General features: G+C 37.7%; 2 protein-coding genes across 3 annotated transcripts in view; one reads left to right on the top strand and one right to left on the bottom strand.

Annotated features, from left to right (window-relative positions):
* The window catches only part of stag1a (STAG1 cohesin complex component a), a 47214-nt gene extending 38350 nt beyond the window's left edge, over nt 1-8864 (top strand). The window contains exons 20-34 of one of the 2 annotated variants that reach the window (XR_014627601.1): nt 1434-1504; nt 1612-1699; nt 2239-2319; nt 2426-2518; nt 2601-2775; nt 3017-3156; nt 3877-3978; nt 4096-4244; nt 4339-4467; nt 5049-5254; nt 5344-5553; nt 6006-6119; nt 6201-6315; nt 6590-6670; nt 8373-8864. Coding sequence is in view for 1 of the 2 variants with exons in the window: in XM_084410883.1 (XP_084267009.1) it covers nt 1434-1504; nt 1612-1699; nt 2239-2319; nt 2426-2518; nt 2601-2775; nt 3017-3156; nt 3877-3978; nt 4096-4244; nt 4339-4467; nt 5049-5254; nt 5382-5553; nt 6006-6119; nt 6201-6315; nt 6590-6670; nt 8373-8396 (1740 nt within the window). In the remaining variant the exon portion in view is untranslated. The remainder of the gene's footprint in view (nt 1-1433; nt 1505-1611; nt 1700-2238; nt 2320-2425; nt 2519-2600; nt 2776-3016; nt 3157-3876; nt 3979-4095; nt 4245-4338; nt 4468-5048; nt 5255-5343; nt 5554-6005; nt 6120-6200; nt 6316-6589; nt 6671-8372) is intronic. The other variant, XM_084410883.1, reaches the window with a different exon arrangement.
* Nucleotides 8160-15430, bottom strand: pccb (propionyl-CoA carboxylase subunit beta). Its single transcript, XM_084410894.1, has 15 exons — nt 15117-15430; nt 14906-15025; nt 14293-14361; nt 14137-14193; nt 13940-14053; nt 13262-13372; nt 13019-13127; nt 12758-12878; nt 12566-12647; nt 12354-12477; nt 11748-11855; nt 11500-11600; nt 11322-11420; nt 9855-9954; nt 8160-9718 (listed from the first exon to the last, which is right to left on the bottom strand). The coding sequence occupies exons 1-15, from the start codon at nt 15357-15359 to the stop codon at nt 9597-9599; spliced, it is 1680 nt and encodes a 559-aa protein (XP_084267020.1). The 5' UTR covers nt 15360-15430; the 3' UTR covers nt 8160-9596.
* Between the last annotated feature and the right edge of the window lie 1992 nt (nt 15431-17422).

The raw sequence follows: 17422 nt of genomic DNA, 5'->3' as shown, positions 1-17422 counted from the left end.
TGCCATAAATAGTATGATAGCTTTGTGTGAGGAACGGACTGATTTTTTTCCGTTATTCACCGATTATTCACTGCAACCAAATGAGCAATTCAGTGAGTTGAACTCAACAGCTTTTTTGAGTTGGTTATGATCTAGTTCACAAATTTGACTGATCAACTCGAATTTCAACATATATGGCTTCAGAAAACTTGGTAAAAAAGCATGAATCTTATATATAGACTACTTTTATGGAGCTTTTTGAAAAAAAATTCACCCAAAAATGAAATTTCTGTCATTAAGATCGTTCCAAACCCGTAAGACCTTCATTCATCTTCGGAACACAAATTAAAGGGGTGGTAAAATGCCCTTTTCACAAGATGTAAAATATATCTATGATGCCCCCAGAGTGTGTGTGTGAAGTTTTAGCGCAAAATACCCCACAGGTATTTTTATATAGCAAGTTAAAGTTGTCACTTTTTGAGGGTTTGCAAAAACGCACCGTTTTGTGCCTGGCCCTTTAAATGCAAATGAGCTGCTGCAGAGGGCGGGCTTTCAAGAGCTCGTGTGTGTTAGCAGCTGCTATTACCTCACGCAGACACACTAAAATGACAGAAACTGTTCTGCCTTTAATGTTAAAACGGAGTCAGACAAAGATGGAGAGACTCAAGAAGAAGTGACAACATGTAGAATGCAACAGGACGTCTCTGAATGGTTAGTTGATGAATTTATGTTGCTGATGTGGAGTTAACTATCTTCAATTAAGATATTCTGTCATGATAAATCTATAAATCGCTCATATAGGAACTGTTGTGAGATGCACACAGAGTGACTTTCTATTGCATGTGAAAAGATGGATGCTAAAGTTTGAGCTGACTCACAAATGTACTGTTATACAACAACTTTTCCTCTTGTCAACATGGACTGCGTGTTCCCGGGGGCGGGGTTTATGTAAATTCTAGGGTTAGTGATGTCACTAACCCGGGAGGAATGTCCTGTAGTCCCAACCAGCCATTTGTTGTAGTCCTTTTCTTTAAAAGCAAATATCTTCCTTTGCGTTGAACTTTGAGTATTGTAACTTTGCAGATGTTGTTTATGCTCAAACAGCAACATTACAGACTAACTAAAGTTAGAAAAGTGAAATCATAATCAACCACCCCTTTAAGATATTTTTGATGAAATCTGAGAGTTTTCTGTCCCTCTATAGACTGCATCATTATCACCACTTTCAAGGCCCAGAAAGGTAGTAAAAACATCGTTAAAATAGTCCTTGTGACTACAGTGGTTTAACCGTAATGTTATGAAGCAACGAGTATACTTTTTGTGCGCAAAATCATTCCCTCTTTTAAAAACTCTGAGGCTGTTATTAGCTGAAGTAGAGTTGGTGAACGACCGTGTATGATTCTGAGATTTGTGTCAGAGTCGCTGATCAAACTGAATGTCTGCCTCATTTACAGGGGGAAGAGGCGGATGACGACGACATCTACAACGTTCTCTCCACTCTTAAGAGACTCACAGCCTTTCACAAGTACGCTGCTGTCTTATTAAATTACTGTGCAAACGAAAGTTACTTCTGTCCACTTAGAGTCATTAGGTGCTAATTAACAAGCAATGTGTCCTTCTCATCTCCATCAGTGCTCATGACTTGACCAGATGGGATTTGTTTGGGAACTGCTACAGGTTGCTAAGGACGGGAATAGAGCAGGGCTCTATGCCAGAGCAGGTGCGTCTGTTGCAGATGTGAGATGGAGGAATCTCATAAAGCCTGTCAAGAACATGTTACATTTCAACACAATTAATTGCATTATGACATTAGTTTCATAACAGTTCTCAGTACTGTAGTTCTCAGTACTGTAATAAAAAAGCAGCATTATTTTATTTAAATTAAGTATCTATACATCGTGTTTAGTATTTATACATTGTGGAAGTTTTTGTTGCCTGTAATTTACAAAATTTTACAAAACAGTCTCAAAAATGGATGCTTTTTATTAGAGTATGGAGAATTGCACATTAAATATTGATTTATTTCATAAGATCTATCTATCTATCTATCTATCTATCTATCTATCTATCTGTCCATCCATCTGTCCATCTATCCATCTATCTATTTTCATATTTTATTCCCATTTTATTTTAGATTAATTTTTTCTCTCTCTCCTTGAGATTCACCCAGTTATTGAAGATTTTCAGGTGACTAATGCAGATTTCCTGTAGATCATGTTATGTCCTGAAGCTGAGTGTGTTTCATTGTGTGGTTTGTAGATAGCAGTGCAGGCTCTTCAGTGTTCTCATTACTCTATGCTGTGGCAGCTGGTGAAAATCACAGAGGGATCTCCATCCAAGGTCTGTGAGGCATCTATTTAATGCCTTATTATTTAGCAGGTGGTTTTGAATACAAACTGATTATTGCAACTTTCAACCAAAAGACAATTTTTCTGTTTGATTTCAGGATGATCTTCTTGCATTACGGAGGGTTGTCAAATCTTTTCTAGCTGTGTGCCAGCAGTGTTTATCAAACGTTAACACGCCGGTTAAAGAGCAGGTAAGCTAAAGACCTTCATCCTTTCATTCAGGAGCGATGTGCCTGTGCAAGAGTCATTCACCTGCCCATTTCTTCCTCCCAGGCGTTCATGCTGTTATGCGACCTGCTGATGATCTTCAGTCACCAGCTCACCACAGGGGCCAGAGAGGGTCTGCAACCTCTGGTCTTCAATCCAGACAGCACCCTACAGAACGAGCTGCTAAACTTTATCCTAGACCATGTGTTTATTGACCAGGATGATGAGAATCAGAGCATAGGTGAGCCTACAGACAGTGTTAATGATGTGGTGAATTAAAAATAAAAAAATTATAATATATGTGTTTGTTGGAAAACATTTGCATGTGTGTGTGCACGTGCATGCGTATAGTTTGTGAATGAGACCCAGTGAATGAGATGGATGTATCCAATGGGATATCCGTCAGATACTGTGCAGATGTAAGAGGCTTTTCAATAATGTTTTGAAGTCTAGCTGATGCGTTTTCATGTTTTTTTTCATAGAGGGTGACGAGGAGGATGAAGCTAACAAGATTGAGGCCTTACACAAGAGGAGGAACCTTCTAGCTGCCTTCAGCAAACTCATCATTTATGATATAGTAGACATGCCAGCTGCTGCAGATATCTTCAAACACTACATGAAGGTAAGACAGCCAGTCATCACCTTACCTGACGTGTCCACTGGAGTGGAAGAAATCTTGTGGGGTTGTCTTTTATTTCTGCATCGCTAAAGTATACATATACTTTTGTCCAACCACAATAAAAGCATTCAAAATTTTAATTTTGGCAGGTCACGTTAGTCAAGCTCGCATCAGCTGACTCTCAGCTGATCCATGTCTACCTAATAGCTACTTACCCTCCTCCATCCCCAGCTCCTCTCGTCAGTCAGGATTGGCATTCTGATTCACCCTGAATCAGACTAAAATTCTCTAATTATGTTGTACATTAGAATTAATTAATGATATCTGCAATACAGAAATGTTGGTTCTGTTCTGTTTACCCTAAGGGGGGTTATTGCTGCTCTCCCTGCTCTTATCCATGCTAGGCTGCATGGATGCACAGGGAGTTCTTGCCCAGAACAGAACCATACCTCCAATCTTAACTGTATGCTAATTGTCAATCGTATTCGACTATAGTGGTCTTGACAGAACTCATTGTACTGATTTGCCGCTGTCTAGTGTTCTAGTGTTAAGTTGAACATCTCTTAACATCTGTTTTGTTAACCACAATCCCCCTACGCTGCTCACCTCCCATAGAAAATGAAGTGAAGGTGTCTGCTGTTCTCTGCTCCAGCGAACAGATATATTACTTAAACTGTTACGCCAACAAACATTCTGCTTTCTCTACTTGTAAACTACTTGCAGTACTACAACGATTATGGAGACATCATCAAGGAGACGCTAAGTAAGACCAGACAGACGGACAAAATACTGTGTGCCAAGACACTCATCCTGAGTTTACAGCAGGTGAGATGACAGCCTCCATTTTGAGGGATATTCTGGCATAAGATGAACATGATATTCGCATTATCGTTTTAATCATATGATAATTGTAATAATCCTGTTGTTGTTTCTGGTCTTCAGCTCTTTAATGAGCTGATCCAGGATCAGGGGCCTAACTTAGACAGGACCTCATCTCATGTGAGCGGCATTAAGGAATTGGCTCGTCGATTTGCCCTCACCTTTGGCTTGGACCAGATCAAAACCAGAGAAGCTGTGGCCACACTGCACAAGTAACTTCTGTTTCATGTTTGAATTATTACTCATCAAACACCAAATAGTCCTCTTCTTTATTGTACCTCTCACAAATATTTTTGCTGTATTCAGAGATGGGATTGAGTTTGCCTTTAAGTATCAGAATCCTAAAGGACCGGAATATCCCCCTCCGAATCTGGCCTTCCTTGAGGTTCTCTGTGAATTTTCTTCCAAACTACTTCGCCAAGACAAGAAAACAGTGTAAGTTGGTCTAAAGAGCGCTTTGTTTAAAATGTTTGTTTTTTTATGCTTATATGTTTGAGCGCTGCCTTGCTTTTAGTAATAGAGACTCTGACTGTGCATTAGAACATATCTTTCACTGAGTAAAATTTGTTTTTATTGAATGGAACCTTTGAGAACCTGAATAGAAACAATGTATTATAAGGTATTAAAAAAGAAAAACTTATAAAACTATAAAAGATATAGAATTCTTTTATTATTTTAATTATGCATGTGTTTTTTTGTGTGTGTGTTGTCTCTTTGCCTGTACAGGCACTCATTAATTATATAAATAATAAGAGAGAAATATGTGTGTGTGTGTATATATTTGGCTGCGCTACAGTATATGATCACACTATCATTCATTCAAGAGCTATTAAACCATTCAAAAGACGCAAAAAATATCTTAAAACGTGGTCCACCATTTTTGAACAAAAAACAATATCAAGTCTATAAAACTCGTCAAAACTCCACAAATCACAACAAGCGTAGCACCCCCACTTCCCATGCCCCTGATATAGTATATATGTTTATGCCATTGTGTTTTCTCTTTGACTATACAGACACTCGTATCTTGAAAAGTTCATGACAGAGCAGATGATGGAGAGACGGGAGGACATCTGGCTGCCGCTCATCTCCTACAGGAACTCTCTGTTGACGGGCGGAGATGAAGATCGCATGTCCATCACCAGCGGCAGCAGCAGCAGCAAAGCCGGGTCCATACGAAGCAAGAAGGGCCGTCCGCCCGTGCACAAGAAACGCATCGAGGGTGAGGATGCCAGTAGATGTAACCATACTGATATAAGACGGGAGAACAGTGGGTTGGTTCAGTTGACTAAGATGCCTAAAAGTAAGCAGTCATGGGCTGTTTTGTGTGTGCTGTTGTGGTTCTGCAGAGGAGAGTGTGGAGGGCTCTTGGATGATGAGGAATGACACCCTACAGACCCCTGGAGCCCTGCAGACACCCCAGCTCACCTCCACCGTGCTCCGAGAGAACCCTCGACAAGCTGCTGAACTCCTCCCTGACCAGGACTCTGAGCCCGGGTCTGAATCCGACTATATTCATAAGTAAGTGACCAATCTTAAAATACACTACATGGTTAAAAGAATGCAGACACTTAAGCAACGCATCCATTTCATTTTTAAAACCATGAGCATTAATATGAAGTTATTCCACCATTTTGGCCATGCTGTGAATCTAATGTTGTTTTTAGTGTTATTTTAGTATTATTTATATACGGTTATATTTTTTGATTAACTTTTATTTAGATTTTTTTAGTTTTAAGAGTTTTACATTTTAGTGCAAGTTTGTCATCTTGTTATGTGCTTTTTAATTTTTATTATTTTATCAATATTTCTATTTAGCTTTATTTTTAATCAAGTTTTAGTCATATTAGTACTTAAAATTATTCTAATTCTCATTTTAATATTTATATTTTGTTTCAATAAAAAAAAATATATAACAGTTTTAGTTTACAATAACAACACTGGTTGATTTTTGTGGTTTTCCCCTCGATTAGTCCTCAGATGCAGATGTCCTGGCTTGGCCAGCAGAAGATGGAGGAGGTCAACAGGAAGGAACGCACAGCCATGAACTACATGAAGGCCCGTAGCGGAGGAGTACGACAGACTGTGTACGTGGAGAAACGCGTGTGGGATGTTAAACAAAGGAGGAAAGTGCTGTAGTAAATGTTACTTTGATTTCTCTACTCTAGACGTGGTCTCATGGAGGACGACGCAGAGCCCATCTTTGAGGATGTCATGATGTCGTCTCGAGGACAGCTGGAAGACATGAGTGAGGAATTTGAGGACACCATGGTCATTGATCTGGTAAGGTTCAAGCTGATGACACACACAGACTATCCTGAGGGACATTTTTAAGTCCGCTTCACACTTCTAAGAGCCATCCAAAAATACCATGAGACATTAGCAATTTGTATTTTGCTTACAAATGACCGTCAGTGGATAAAGACTCTCTTTCCACCATAATGGTTTAGTTACATTGCCCAGCACTTATAGATGATACTACTAAGTGTCTCAGAATACTTGTGTAATTAAATATAGAAACAAAAGTGTTAATTACATTGTCTTAAATCCTGTGCAGCCTCCATCCAGGAACAGGCGGGAGAGAGCCGAGCTGAGACCGGACTTCTTTGACTCTGCAGCCATGATTGAGGACGAGTCGGTAAGAATGAGTCGCTATTTGCTAAAGCTTTCAAATCATTATATAAATATATTATTATTCAAGATAAAACCAAACATTGCATTATGGCTTAGTGTGATTATCAAATCACAAAGGCTTTAATTCAATGAAATAAATATATGATGATGCATGTTTCCCATGATCCGATGTTTTCAGTGTCCGCTCCACACAAATTCTTTCTCTGCGAGCGCCACGTCACAGTAACGTGCATTTGAAAACACAGCGAACCAACCATTTTCCCAAATTTCTATTGAGAATCGTTTAAAAAATATGTTGTCTACAAAAGAGAAGCTTTAAGGTTTAACATTTGAAAGCAAAGAAATCAAGACAGCCATAAATACTAGTGTTGCAATTTTACAGCTAAACTTATATTTTTCTTAAATTATATTTTACAGCAAAATATTACAATGGTAATATTTATTTTAATATTATCATTTAGTAATAATAATTATATATTATTTATTAGATTTATAATATAGTTATACTGATATATAATCACAAAATGTTGCCAAATCGTGCACCCCTACAAACAAAAAAAACTTTTTTAAAGGGGTCATATAATGCCATTTTTGTACAAGCTAATATGATTCTTTAGGGTCTAAATGAAAAGTTTTTTTAATATACTTTAATTAAAAATTCTCATTAGTATTGTAAGAAAACACAAATTTTACCTGGTCAAAAACAGCTCTGTTTTCAGCACGGCGTTTAAGTGCATGTGTCTTTAAATGATAATGAGCTTTGCTCACCCCGCCCCTCTGTTCTGTGCATACACCGTTTGTAATAATAACACAATAACCATAACGCGTTGTTCATTATAAACGTGGGATTATGAATTATATTGAGAACGTCGTACATAGAAAACATGCCGTAATGTACCAAGTGTAAACAGCCGCATTCATAGCAAGCGATTTGCAAAGATTAATATAAAGATTAATATAAATATTAATATAAAGGTTAATAAAACGTTCCACTCACTTCTTCTTCTGGAGGTTCAACAGGAACACGAATAGTTGGTACCGATCCTTTTTTCAGGAGCAGCTTCTTAGCAAAACCAGCTTTATACTGACCCTCGTTTGTAAAGCAGTCTGGTGTGTGAAATGATTCGCGCAAACATGAAAGCATTGACATTGATCGTGGGGAATATTCCCTCCGAAAACAAAACTCAGCCACTGCGTCTTCAGCGGTTCGGATTTAGGAACATCAAAATGACTGCTGTGTTCCTTATTACACCCAAGAACAGAACACCACAATCGCTTAGACGCCATTCTGCTCATAGACAGTGCTCCAGCGTATCAACAATGTGGATTATGATTGACAGCTCGCTCACGAGCGAGGGCGGGTCTGTGTTGAAAGCTGCTGTCAATCAACAATCGTGGGAGGGGCGTCCGATCTTGTGACGTCACAAAATCGAACGGCTTGATTTGAGATGGGGGGGAAACATATAAGGAGATTTAAAAAAAAAAACACTGGATGGATTTTTATAATTTTATGATGGTTGTGTACAGGCACTGCAAACACACATTTCAGTACAATCAACTTGTAAAAGTGCATGTACCATTATATGACCCCTCTAAATCACAATTTATCTCAGAAAAAGCACAATGAAAAATTTCCCCAAATCATGCAGTCCCAATTATCACCTGATTATTATTATTATATCAATTATATTATTATTATTTCTCAGGGTTTCACGATGCCCATGTTCTGAGGTGCCACAACAGCTGGAAAAAGAGCTTTGCCATCAAGAGACATGAAAGAGACATTCACAAAGAAGCGGAAGCACTGGTGATGAGGTTAAGTGATTCTGGAGCGAACTCTCCACTCTTTTATCAGACGTCACAGAGAAGTTTTTATTCATCCACAGATTATTTTAACAGTCCAATCAGGTCACATATGGTGAATTGTTCTGTCAAACAGGTTCTTCATAAGCTCATCTGAATCGCACTGGATGGGATTTACATCATGGTACAGATCTATCATGTAAGAATGTACGGTCCCATATGTTCAAGATGTACATATTTGTGTTTATCCATCCTACTATGTAGATGCCCTGTACAGTTAGATTATGAAGTCGCTTTTAATATCAGGTCAACTAACAGATTCTTCCACCAAAAAAAAAAGCAGTATTAAACATTGGTAAATCTTCAATCGGCCTAATTTACATATAAATAAATAACACTTAACAGTTTTCAATAGGCATAATTATGGTAAATGACAAAGGAAAGTGAGAAAAGAGTGTTAAAAATGCAGTTAATATTGTCAGAGCCAAAAAATCTCTGTGTGTGACACAGTTGTCCTGAAGGGGGCGTTACATGTTGTGTATTTTGGCTTTCAGAAACATTTGAATGGTCAGTATTTTATTTCCAGTAGATTTAGGTGAGGTTTATTTGTGTGAAATGTCTATACGGCAGGGTTTTCATCAGTTACTCTTGTCCGGATCAAACAGCAGATGCTGTTGTGCCGTGTGTTGAGCGAGGCCCATTCAAGTATTGCCTCTGTTGAAGTGCTCTATGGTCCTGTGCTCTCATAAAGTGAAATGTTATACTGTCAAGAACACGAGTTTCCCATGATCGTCATTACTCCCCCACCCTGAGCCCCGGTTAGTTTTGCTAGTGTACCTGTAAATTGTACATTTTCAATATAAAATGGTTTTCTTTTGTACGACCTAGAAATGATGTACCACTTTCCCTTTTAATGGAAAACTGTTCTAAAACTTTTCTTCAGTGAACTTATGGAAAACTCACTTTTTCAGAAAATAAATAAATATGTAATCATGAACCGTGGGAGTGTTTTATTGACGACATAATGCATACGAGTGGGAATAAGGCACAAGGAACCATGTGTAAAAACATGATATTCTCTCCAGTCTAACCACAGTTGTGAAATGCTATAAAATTAGTGTTGAGATTTATAAGGGAATGTTAGCGTGTTTTTTCCAGGGGTTGGTCTGTTTCTTGCTGGCGAGCACCTCCAGATCTCTACAGATCCTCTTGCGTGTGGTTGAGGGCTGAATGATATCATCCACAAAGCCTGTGAAACACATTCAATGTTACACACACGTAGCAGGAGAACCGAGCACATCTGTATTGCAGTGATGACAAGCCTCACTGGCACTGTGAAGATTAATGTATATTGTGTCTGTTAATAATAAAAATGTTCTGTGCACCTCTGACAGCAGCGGGGAAGGGATTGGCAAACTTCTCCACATATTCAGCTTCAGCCTTGGCTTGATTCTCCTTTCCTCTGAAGATGATCTGAACTGCACCCTTAAAAATGAAGTGATCTATTATGTAGCACATTACATAAATATAGGGTTTCACACTTTCAATCTATTTTCATGATTTGTCCAGTTATTGTGAATCTTTAAAAAATTTAATTGTCAAATTTGGAGCCGAAGAAATACCTAAATTTATACTGACTGATTGCGATTTTTGTTTGTTTGTGTAATTTCATGACCAAAATCACTTTTAAAATTGTCTTATATTAAAACAAATGGTATACACTGCAACAGGAAGGTTTTTTTTTTTTTTTTGAGAAATTTAAATGTATTTTATGCTCACCAAGGCGGCATTTATCAAAAATATATGATCAAAAATGCAGTAAACATAAATGCTGTGAAAAAATACAATTTAAAACAACTGTTTTCTGTTGTAATATATTTCAAAAATGTAATTTATTCAAAGCTGAATTTGTCAGCGTCACATGATCCTTCAGAAATTATTCTAATATGCTGATTTGCTGCACAAAAACAGATTTCTTATCAATGTTAAAAACAGTTTTTGTGGATTCTTTGATGAATATAAATTAATATTTCACAATTACTGTTTTTACCGTCTTTTGATCTGAAGATATTTTTTTAAAGCATATAAAATCTTAATTATTCCAAGCTTTTGACTAGTAGTGTAGATTCAGTGAGCAAAATATTGTGGAGATGCCACTGATAATGTCTCAATTAATTATTTTCAATTCATTTGAAATAGAAATATGTTGTAACATACATGTCTTTACTGTCACTTTTGATCAATTTAATGCATCCTTAAACTCTTACTGGCCCCAAATAAAAACTAAAAAATAATAATAATATATTATATGGCTAATTCATTATAGGAATATCACTGAGCATCATTGTTGCTTTAGCGTCACTAATGAACACCCAGCAGAAATATTTATAGTTTGTTAGTTTGTACTTTAAACAGTCAACATATGATATGATCTGTGCTATCCAAACTCTGAGTCAGCAGCACCTGTTACTCAACTCACAGCTTGAGCCTCCAGCTTAGAAATGAAACGAGTAGAAGGGACATTCACATGCAGCTTAATCACTAAAGAGAGCCAAGCATAGTGATCATTGCTGCTTTAAGTGTATATCTGGGCTGAAGCTCTCTGAACGCTCTCACGTCTATCTGATACTCCTCTGCACTGGTTACAGGATAAAGAATTTCTTAAATCTAGCTTCTAGCACAAATCTATTTATGGGGCCAATTTATATATATTTTAAATGCAGCTCAATGGTAGGTTTGGCTTTAAGCTCATAAATGCACTAGAAAGCCCCATAATTCACCCACAAAGCATATTTATTATGCAAGTGCATTGGCCATGACACTTGTTTCAGCTCATTAGTCTTCAGTTTTACCTTTGCACCCATCACTGCGACCTCAGCGGATGGCCAGGCATAGTTGACGTCTCCTCTCAAATGTTTGGAACTCATCACATCATAAGCACCTCCATATGCCTGAAGACAGGACACACAGGATTCAGCAGACAAGCTAGTTAGAAGCATCCACACGCACAATCATCATTCTGCCTCCTACCTTCCTAGTGATGACAGTGATTTTTGGAACTGTGGCCTCGGCAAAAGCATACAGCAGTTTGGCTCCGTGTCTGATGATGCCTCCGTACTCTTGAGCTGTGCCTGTGGAAACACGGAACGTTTCTGTCAGTATTTTATTTAAAAAGGGAAATGCATGTCGGCGATTTAGGCTAAAATGATTTCGAACCCCCCCCCCCCCCCCCACCCCCAGCAAAGTTAAGGTTAGGATAATAAAAAGTCTCCAGACACCTGGCAGGAATCCAGGCACATCCACAAATGTGATGATGGGAATGTTGAAGGCGTCGCAGAAACGAACAAAGCGAGCCCCTTTAACAGATGAATTTATGTCCAAACAGCCTAAAATATACAAGAAAAAAGGACATAACAAATAATGTGAAATGTATGTTTATATAATATGTAAGAATATTTTACATGTAATATCCGCTACTGTTCAGAAGTTTTCAAATAAGTCTCTTATGCTCACCAAGGCTGCATTTATTTGATCGAAAATGTAGTAAAACAGTAATATTGTGAAATATTATTACAACTTCAAATAATTGCTTTCTCTTGTAATATAATTTAAAATGTAATTTATTCCTGTAATGGCAAAGCTGAATGTTAAGCATCATTACTCCGGTCTTCAGTGTCACATGATCATTCATAAATCATTATAATATGCTGATTTGCAGCTCAAGAAACATTTGTTGAAAACAAATGGTCATTTTTTTCAGGATTTTTTGATGAATTGAAATTGAAATATGATTTTTTTTAACAATGTAAAAGTCTTTACTTTTGATCAATTTAAAGTGTGAATAAAAGTATAAAATAAAAGTACAAAATAAAAGAATCACCCACCAGATGCCACTTTTGGCTGGTTTCCCACTATGCCTACAGTCCGACCATTCATCCTGGCAAATCCCACCACAATATTTTTGGCGTAGCTGGGCATAATCTCAAAGAATTCTCTCTCATCTACTATCTGTAAGAGTGAAATGACAATCATAAGCACTACCTGATGAGTTTTTGCATGAGTTTTTGAATTGTTTGTTCACTAAAGATGCACATACACCATGAACGATGTCCAGCATGTCATAAGCTTTAGTGGTTTCAAAAGGAACGACAGTGTCCAAACCAGGAACCAGCCGGTCGCTGAAGAAAACAAATCGACATGATAGCAGCAGACTCCATGTGACTGAAAAAGCTGGTCAAGATAAGTTGACTGATAAAGAAAGAATTATTTTACAAAAACAGTTTCTCACCGAGGATCGTGGCACTCAATGACCGGAGACGGATCTTTGTTGCTCAGTGGGAGAAAGTTGAAAAAGTCTCGCAAGTTCAGAAGGGCATCAATGTCATTCTCAAAGGCCCGATGAGCAACACCTGAAAGAAAACAAAAAGCTCTTTATTTTACAAGAAAGCCCAGATCATCTTTAGTCAGATTAGAGAACAAATACTTTTAAAAAGAAAACTGTTAATAAAACACATTCTGACGTATTCACAGACTAAATGGATAGACCTACCCGACACAGTGGTGTGGGTTTTTGCTCCACCTAGCTCCTCCTGGGTAACATCCTCGTTTGTTACAGATTTCACCACATCTGGGCCTGTGATAAAAAGGTAGGAGGTGTCCTGCAAACACAAGTTAAAGTTTTTCATTAAAAATTGGTGTGCCAGCAGGGACCTGATTCTAAAATTAAAATATACACAATAAATCTGAATTCAAATGCAATATGCACTTATACTCTTAACTTTTCGTTTCTTACCTTTACCATGAAAGTAAAGTCTGTCAGAGCAGGCGAGTACACGGCACCACCTGCACACGGGCCCATGATGAGAGAGATCTGAGGAACTACACCTGAGGCCATCACATTCCTCTGAAGAACAAATACCATTGTGCAGAGTTAGTCCTGGAATATACTATACGTCTGCTACAATTCAAACGTTTGGGGTCAGTATGATTTTTTTTTATTAATATTTTTATTCAGCGAGGATGCATTAAATTGATCAAAAGTGGAAGTAAAGACATTTATGCTACAAAAAAAATAAAAACCATTTTAAATAAACACTGTTTTTATGAACTTTCTATTCATCAAAGACACCTGACAAACAAAAATATTAAGCAGCTGTTTTTGACACTGATAATAATAAGAAATGTTTCTTGAGCAGCAAAATCAGCAAATTAGAATGATTTCTGAAGGATCATGTGACACCGAAGACTGGAGTAATGATGCTTAAAATTCAGCTTCGCCTTCACAGGAATATATTGCATTTTAAAATCTGATTCTTTTTTTTTTTTTTTTTACTGTTTTACTGTATTTTTGATCAAATAAATGCAGCCTAGGTGAGCATAAGAGAACAGTAAAAAAAATATGATCAAGCCCAAACTTTTGAATGGTAGTGTATGTATCAAATATATAGCTGTGTTCAGCTATTCAGTTTACCAAGAATATGTCAGCATATCCTGCGAGGGACTCGACGCCTTCCTGAATGCGGGCTCCGCCAGAGTCATTGAGACCGATTACTGGGGCTCCGACCATCATAGCCTGGTCCATGATCTAGGAATTAAATTGCTGTGAATTAACTGTTTGACAGAATTGTGCCTAAGACTTTAGTCAGATCCAAACCTGACCAGTCTCACCTTGCAGATCTTCTGAGCATGAGCCCCTGATAAACTCCCTCCGAACACGGTGAAGTCCTGTGGACAGAGGAGCATTTCACTCATGACAAGAGAATGGAGATATTCAAATAAAACATTTTTATGTTGCAAATCTATGGTCAAAAGCTAGCATCATACCTGGCTGAAAATATAGACCAGTCTTCCATTGATTCTTCCCTGTCCGGTCACTACACTGTCTCCTGGGTACTTAAAACAAAGATCATGTGTCATTAGTGTCCCTCATCTACAAGTGTTAAAGGGATACTCCACTTTTTTTGGAAATAGGCTCATTTTACAACTCCCCCAGAGTTAAACAATTGAGTTTTACCGTTTTCAAATCCATTCAGCCGATCTCCAGGTCTGGGGGGTCCCACTTTTAGCATAGCTTAGCATAATGAATTGAACCGGACAAGACCATTAGCATCTCTCTCAAAAAAATGAACAAAGAGTTTCGATATTTCCTATTTAAACTCTTGACTCTTAATAACTAATTTTAAACAATTTATGGCTTATTGCGGGGCCCCTGGTTGAGAAGCACTGACTTAAAACTCTTTATATTTGGTTAAAAGGTTGTTTAAAGTCTTTTAAAATCTGTCAAACTGTAAAAGCGTCCGTTTCATAGAATGACACAATGTTGCATTTGCACTCATTCGAGAGTAAAGACACTGAACGCTGTTGTTTTTTCATAACTTATGACATGGAAAAATGGGAATATTTCTGCATTCAGTATGAAGTTTCTTTGGTGACGTACCTTATTATGATCTGCCTCCATGCCGAAGTCTGAACAGCGATGCTCCACAAACATGTCATACTCCACGAACGAGTCCTCGTCCAGCAAGAGCTCCACTCTCTCTCTCGCTGTCAGTTTACCCTGCGCACAGGCATTACGCAGCTCTTCTCGGATTGCTGTGCTTTCACTTATGTCAACTGCATTCATTCTGCAGAAGGTTTTCATAACTTACCCTTTTGTGCTGTGCAGCTACCCTCAGCTGCCCTCCTCCTATAAGCGCTGCATTTCGCTTCTTCTCAATTCTCTCCTGCACAGACATATGACCGACAGAATAGCATCTCGCATTTTGCAGTACTTTCGATTGGGTAATTGCCCCAGCGACTGCGCCGTACGGAATCTGACCTACACTTTTAAAAGAACATTTTAGGCCATGTAATAGTCCCAGACTACTTCGCATTAACGTGTAGGTCGCCATCACTGCTACACTGAGGACACAGAACAGACGCTGTCGGAAACCCCTATCGGTGTCTTCAGCCAATCAGCAACAATCGCTTACTTTTCAGAGCCAATTACTACTCGGTTAGCTGAGAGGGCGTGAGTGAGTGGGCCAATCACTGCAGAGGTCTGCGTTTTAGGCAAACTTGATAGATGTAGTCCATATTAATGTCAACAATGATAAACTACAGTTCCCAACTGCTACTCAGCTGCTATGAGAATCGCTTTTGAACAAATGTAACGTTAGATTCCTAAATGCATTTGAAAAAAATAAAGATAAATAAAGGCTAGATTCCTTAATGCATTTTAAAAGTGAAAGGTAAAGGACACCTCCCTCTATATGTAAATCTCTATTTTTCTCTTATTCAGTGAATCGTCTTTCTTTACCTATTGCACAAAGGAACAAATAAAAGCAAAATTCTGCTGTAAAACCATTAAAACCATTGAAGATTTTATGATCCTAATTCCTCTACTTTTGAAGAAGATCTTCAATAGGGATGTCATTTAGTTCTGTTACAAAAACTTTTTTCTTTTTAACAAAAACTTTTTTTCTTTTTAGTATAAGTTGTCCAAAAGACACATTAATACTCTTAAAAGTAAGAGGCGTACTGCAGAACTGTCAAATAATAAATAAAGGAAATTGACAACATCATTATATTTTTATTGATTATTGCTAAATGTTATGGCATTTTACGACGGACAGTAATTCATTATCTCAGTGTGTAACCACCACATACATAGCCTATTTATTTTTATTAATGTATTGTGTATGTTTAATTATTGCTTTGCTCTACCTCTAGTTTCTTGTTTTTTAAGTGCTTTTTGTGGTGTATGTTATGGAAGTTTTTTCCTAACATAATTAAAATTAAAATGCTTAAAAAGATTATAATTATTCTAGACAATGGAGATAATAATTCCACATACAGAAGTAAGGTATAGTGATATAACAAGACTTGATACAAACAAAAAGCCCATACTTGTCCATGGACTATAGCTTTCTTATAATTTACTTGCCAGCAACTATTAGAACATCAAAAATAACCTATCCTGCAATTTCAGTTTAAACGAGCCTATTTCTTTCATGGGGCCTGCAGAACCTCTTTAAACCTTAATAAACATTGCACTCACTGAAATAAATTTGAAAAGAAAAAGGTGGATTGAATTGACAGATGGGGAAAAACTCGCTTCGAATAAAAAAAATAAATAAAAAAAATTAAAAACACTTTCAAGTTTCAGAAAAAATACAATACTTTTTAAACCTTTCGGCTTCCCGTACATTCAGTTGTGCTTCTTGCTCGTATTCAGTTCTGATGGTACGTATGGTAAATCGGCAACTACGCATGACTTGTAGGCTAGTATTGCCTAAAGGGAACAGAATCGACTGCTTCACCTGTTGTCAATGAGCTCTGCTCCAGGGCCTCTGCTGCATCCCTTAAAAGTTTAGTTATTAAACTTTTGTCCATTTTATATACAAAAAAAAATCGATGTCGTCGATGAGGTAAACACAGTAAGTTAAAGGCAGGGTAGGTAGGATTTATTAAAAATTAAAGATCCAAATTTGTTAAAACTTTCTATATATATCAATACATAATTAAAATGTAAGAACTCTGAAAAAAAGAGTATAAAAATCAAGTGACTCTAGACCGTTTAATCTGTATTAAACACAGCTCATTATTTCGATTCGGGGACGAATCAAAGGATTGGCTTAGGCGACTGTCACTCTCTCGCAACCATGGCAACCACCCTTTTGCCACACAGCACCTGCCCACTTGCGCGCGACCGTTTGATTTGAGGAGTGCGAGAGGCACGGAACCTGATCACACCTCCGTCCAGTAGATGGCGGTAATGCACTATGTTTGCAAGCTGCCAATAAAATCTATCGAAGAAGAAGAAGAAGGCACTGAACCTAGGAATACCAAAACAATGGCAGAGAAAGAGCAATCTAAATTTACAGTACCGGCATATGCAGTTAGTGAAGGCAAACCAGGCAAAAAAATGCCCCTTCCCCTCCGCTTGTCTCAGGTAAATAATGCGTCCTCTAGC

This window comes from Rutilus rutilus, assembly GCF_951802725.1.
Source record: "Rutilus rutilus genome assembly, chromosome: 6".
Classification (NCBI taxonomy): Eukaryota; Metazoa; Chordata; class Actinopteri; order Cypriniformes; family Leuciscidae; genus Rutilus; species Rutilus rutilus.
The sequence above is the reverse complement of the archived record's forward strand: the minus strand, read 5'-3'. Positions and strand labels throughout refer to the sequence as shown.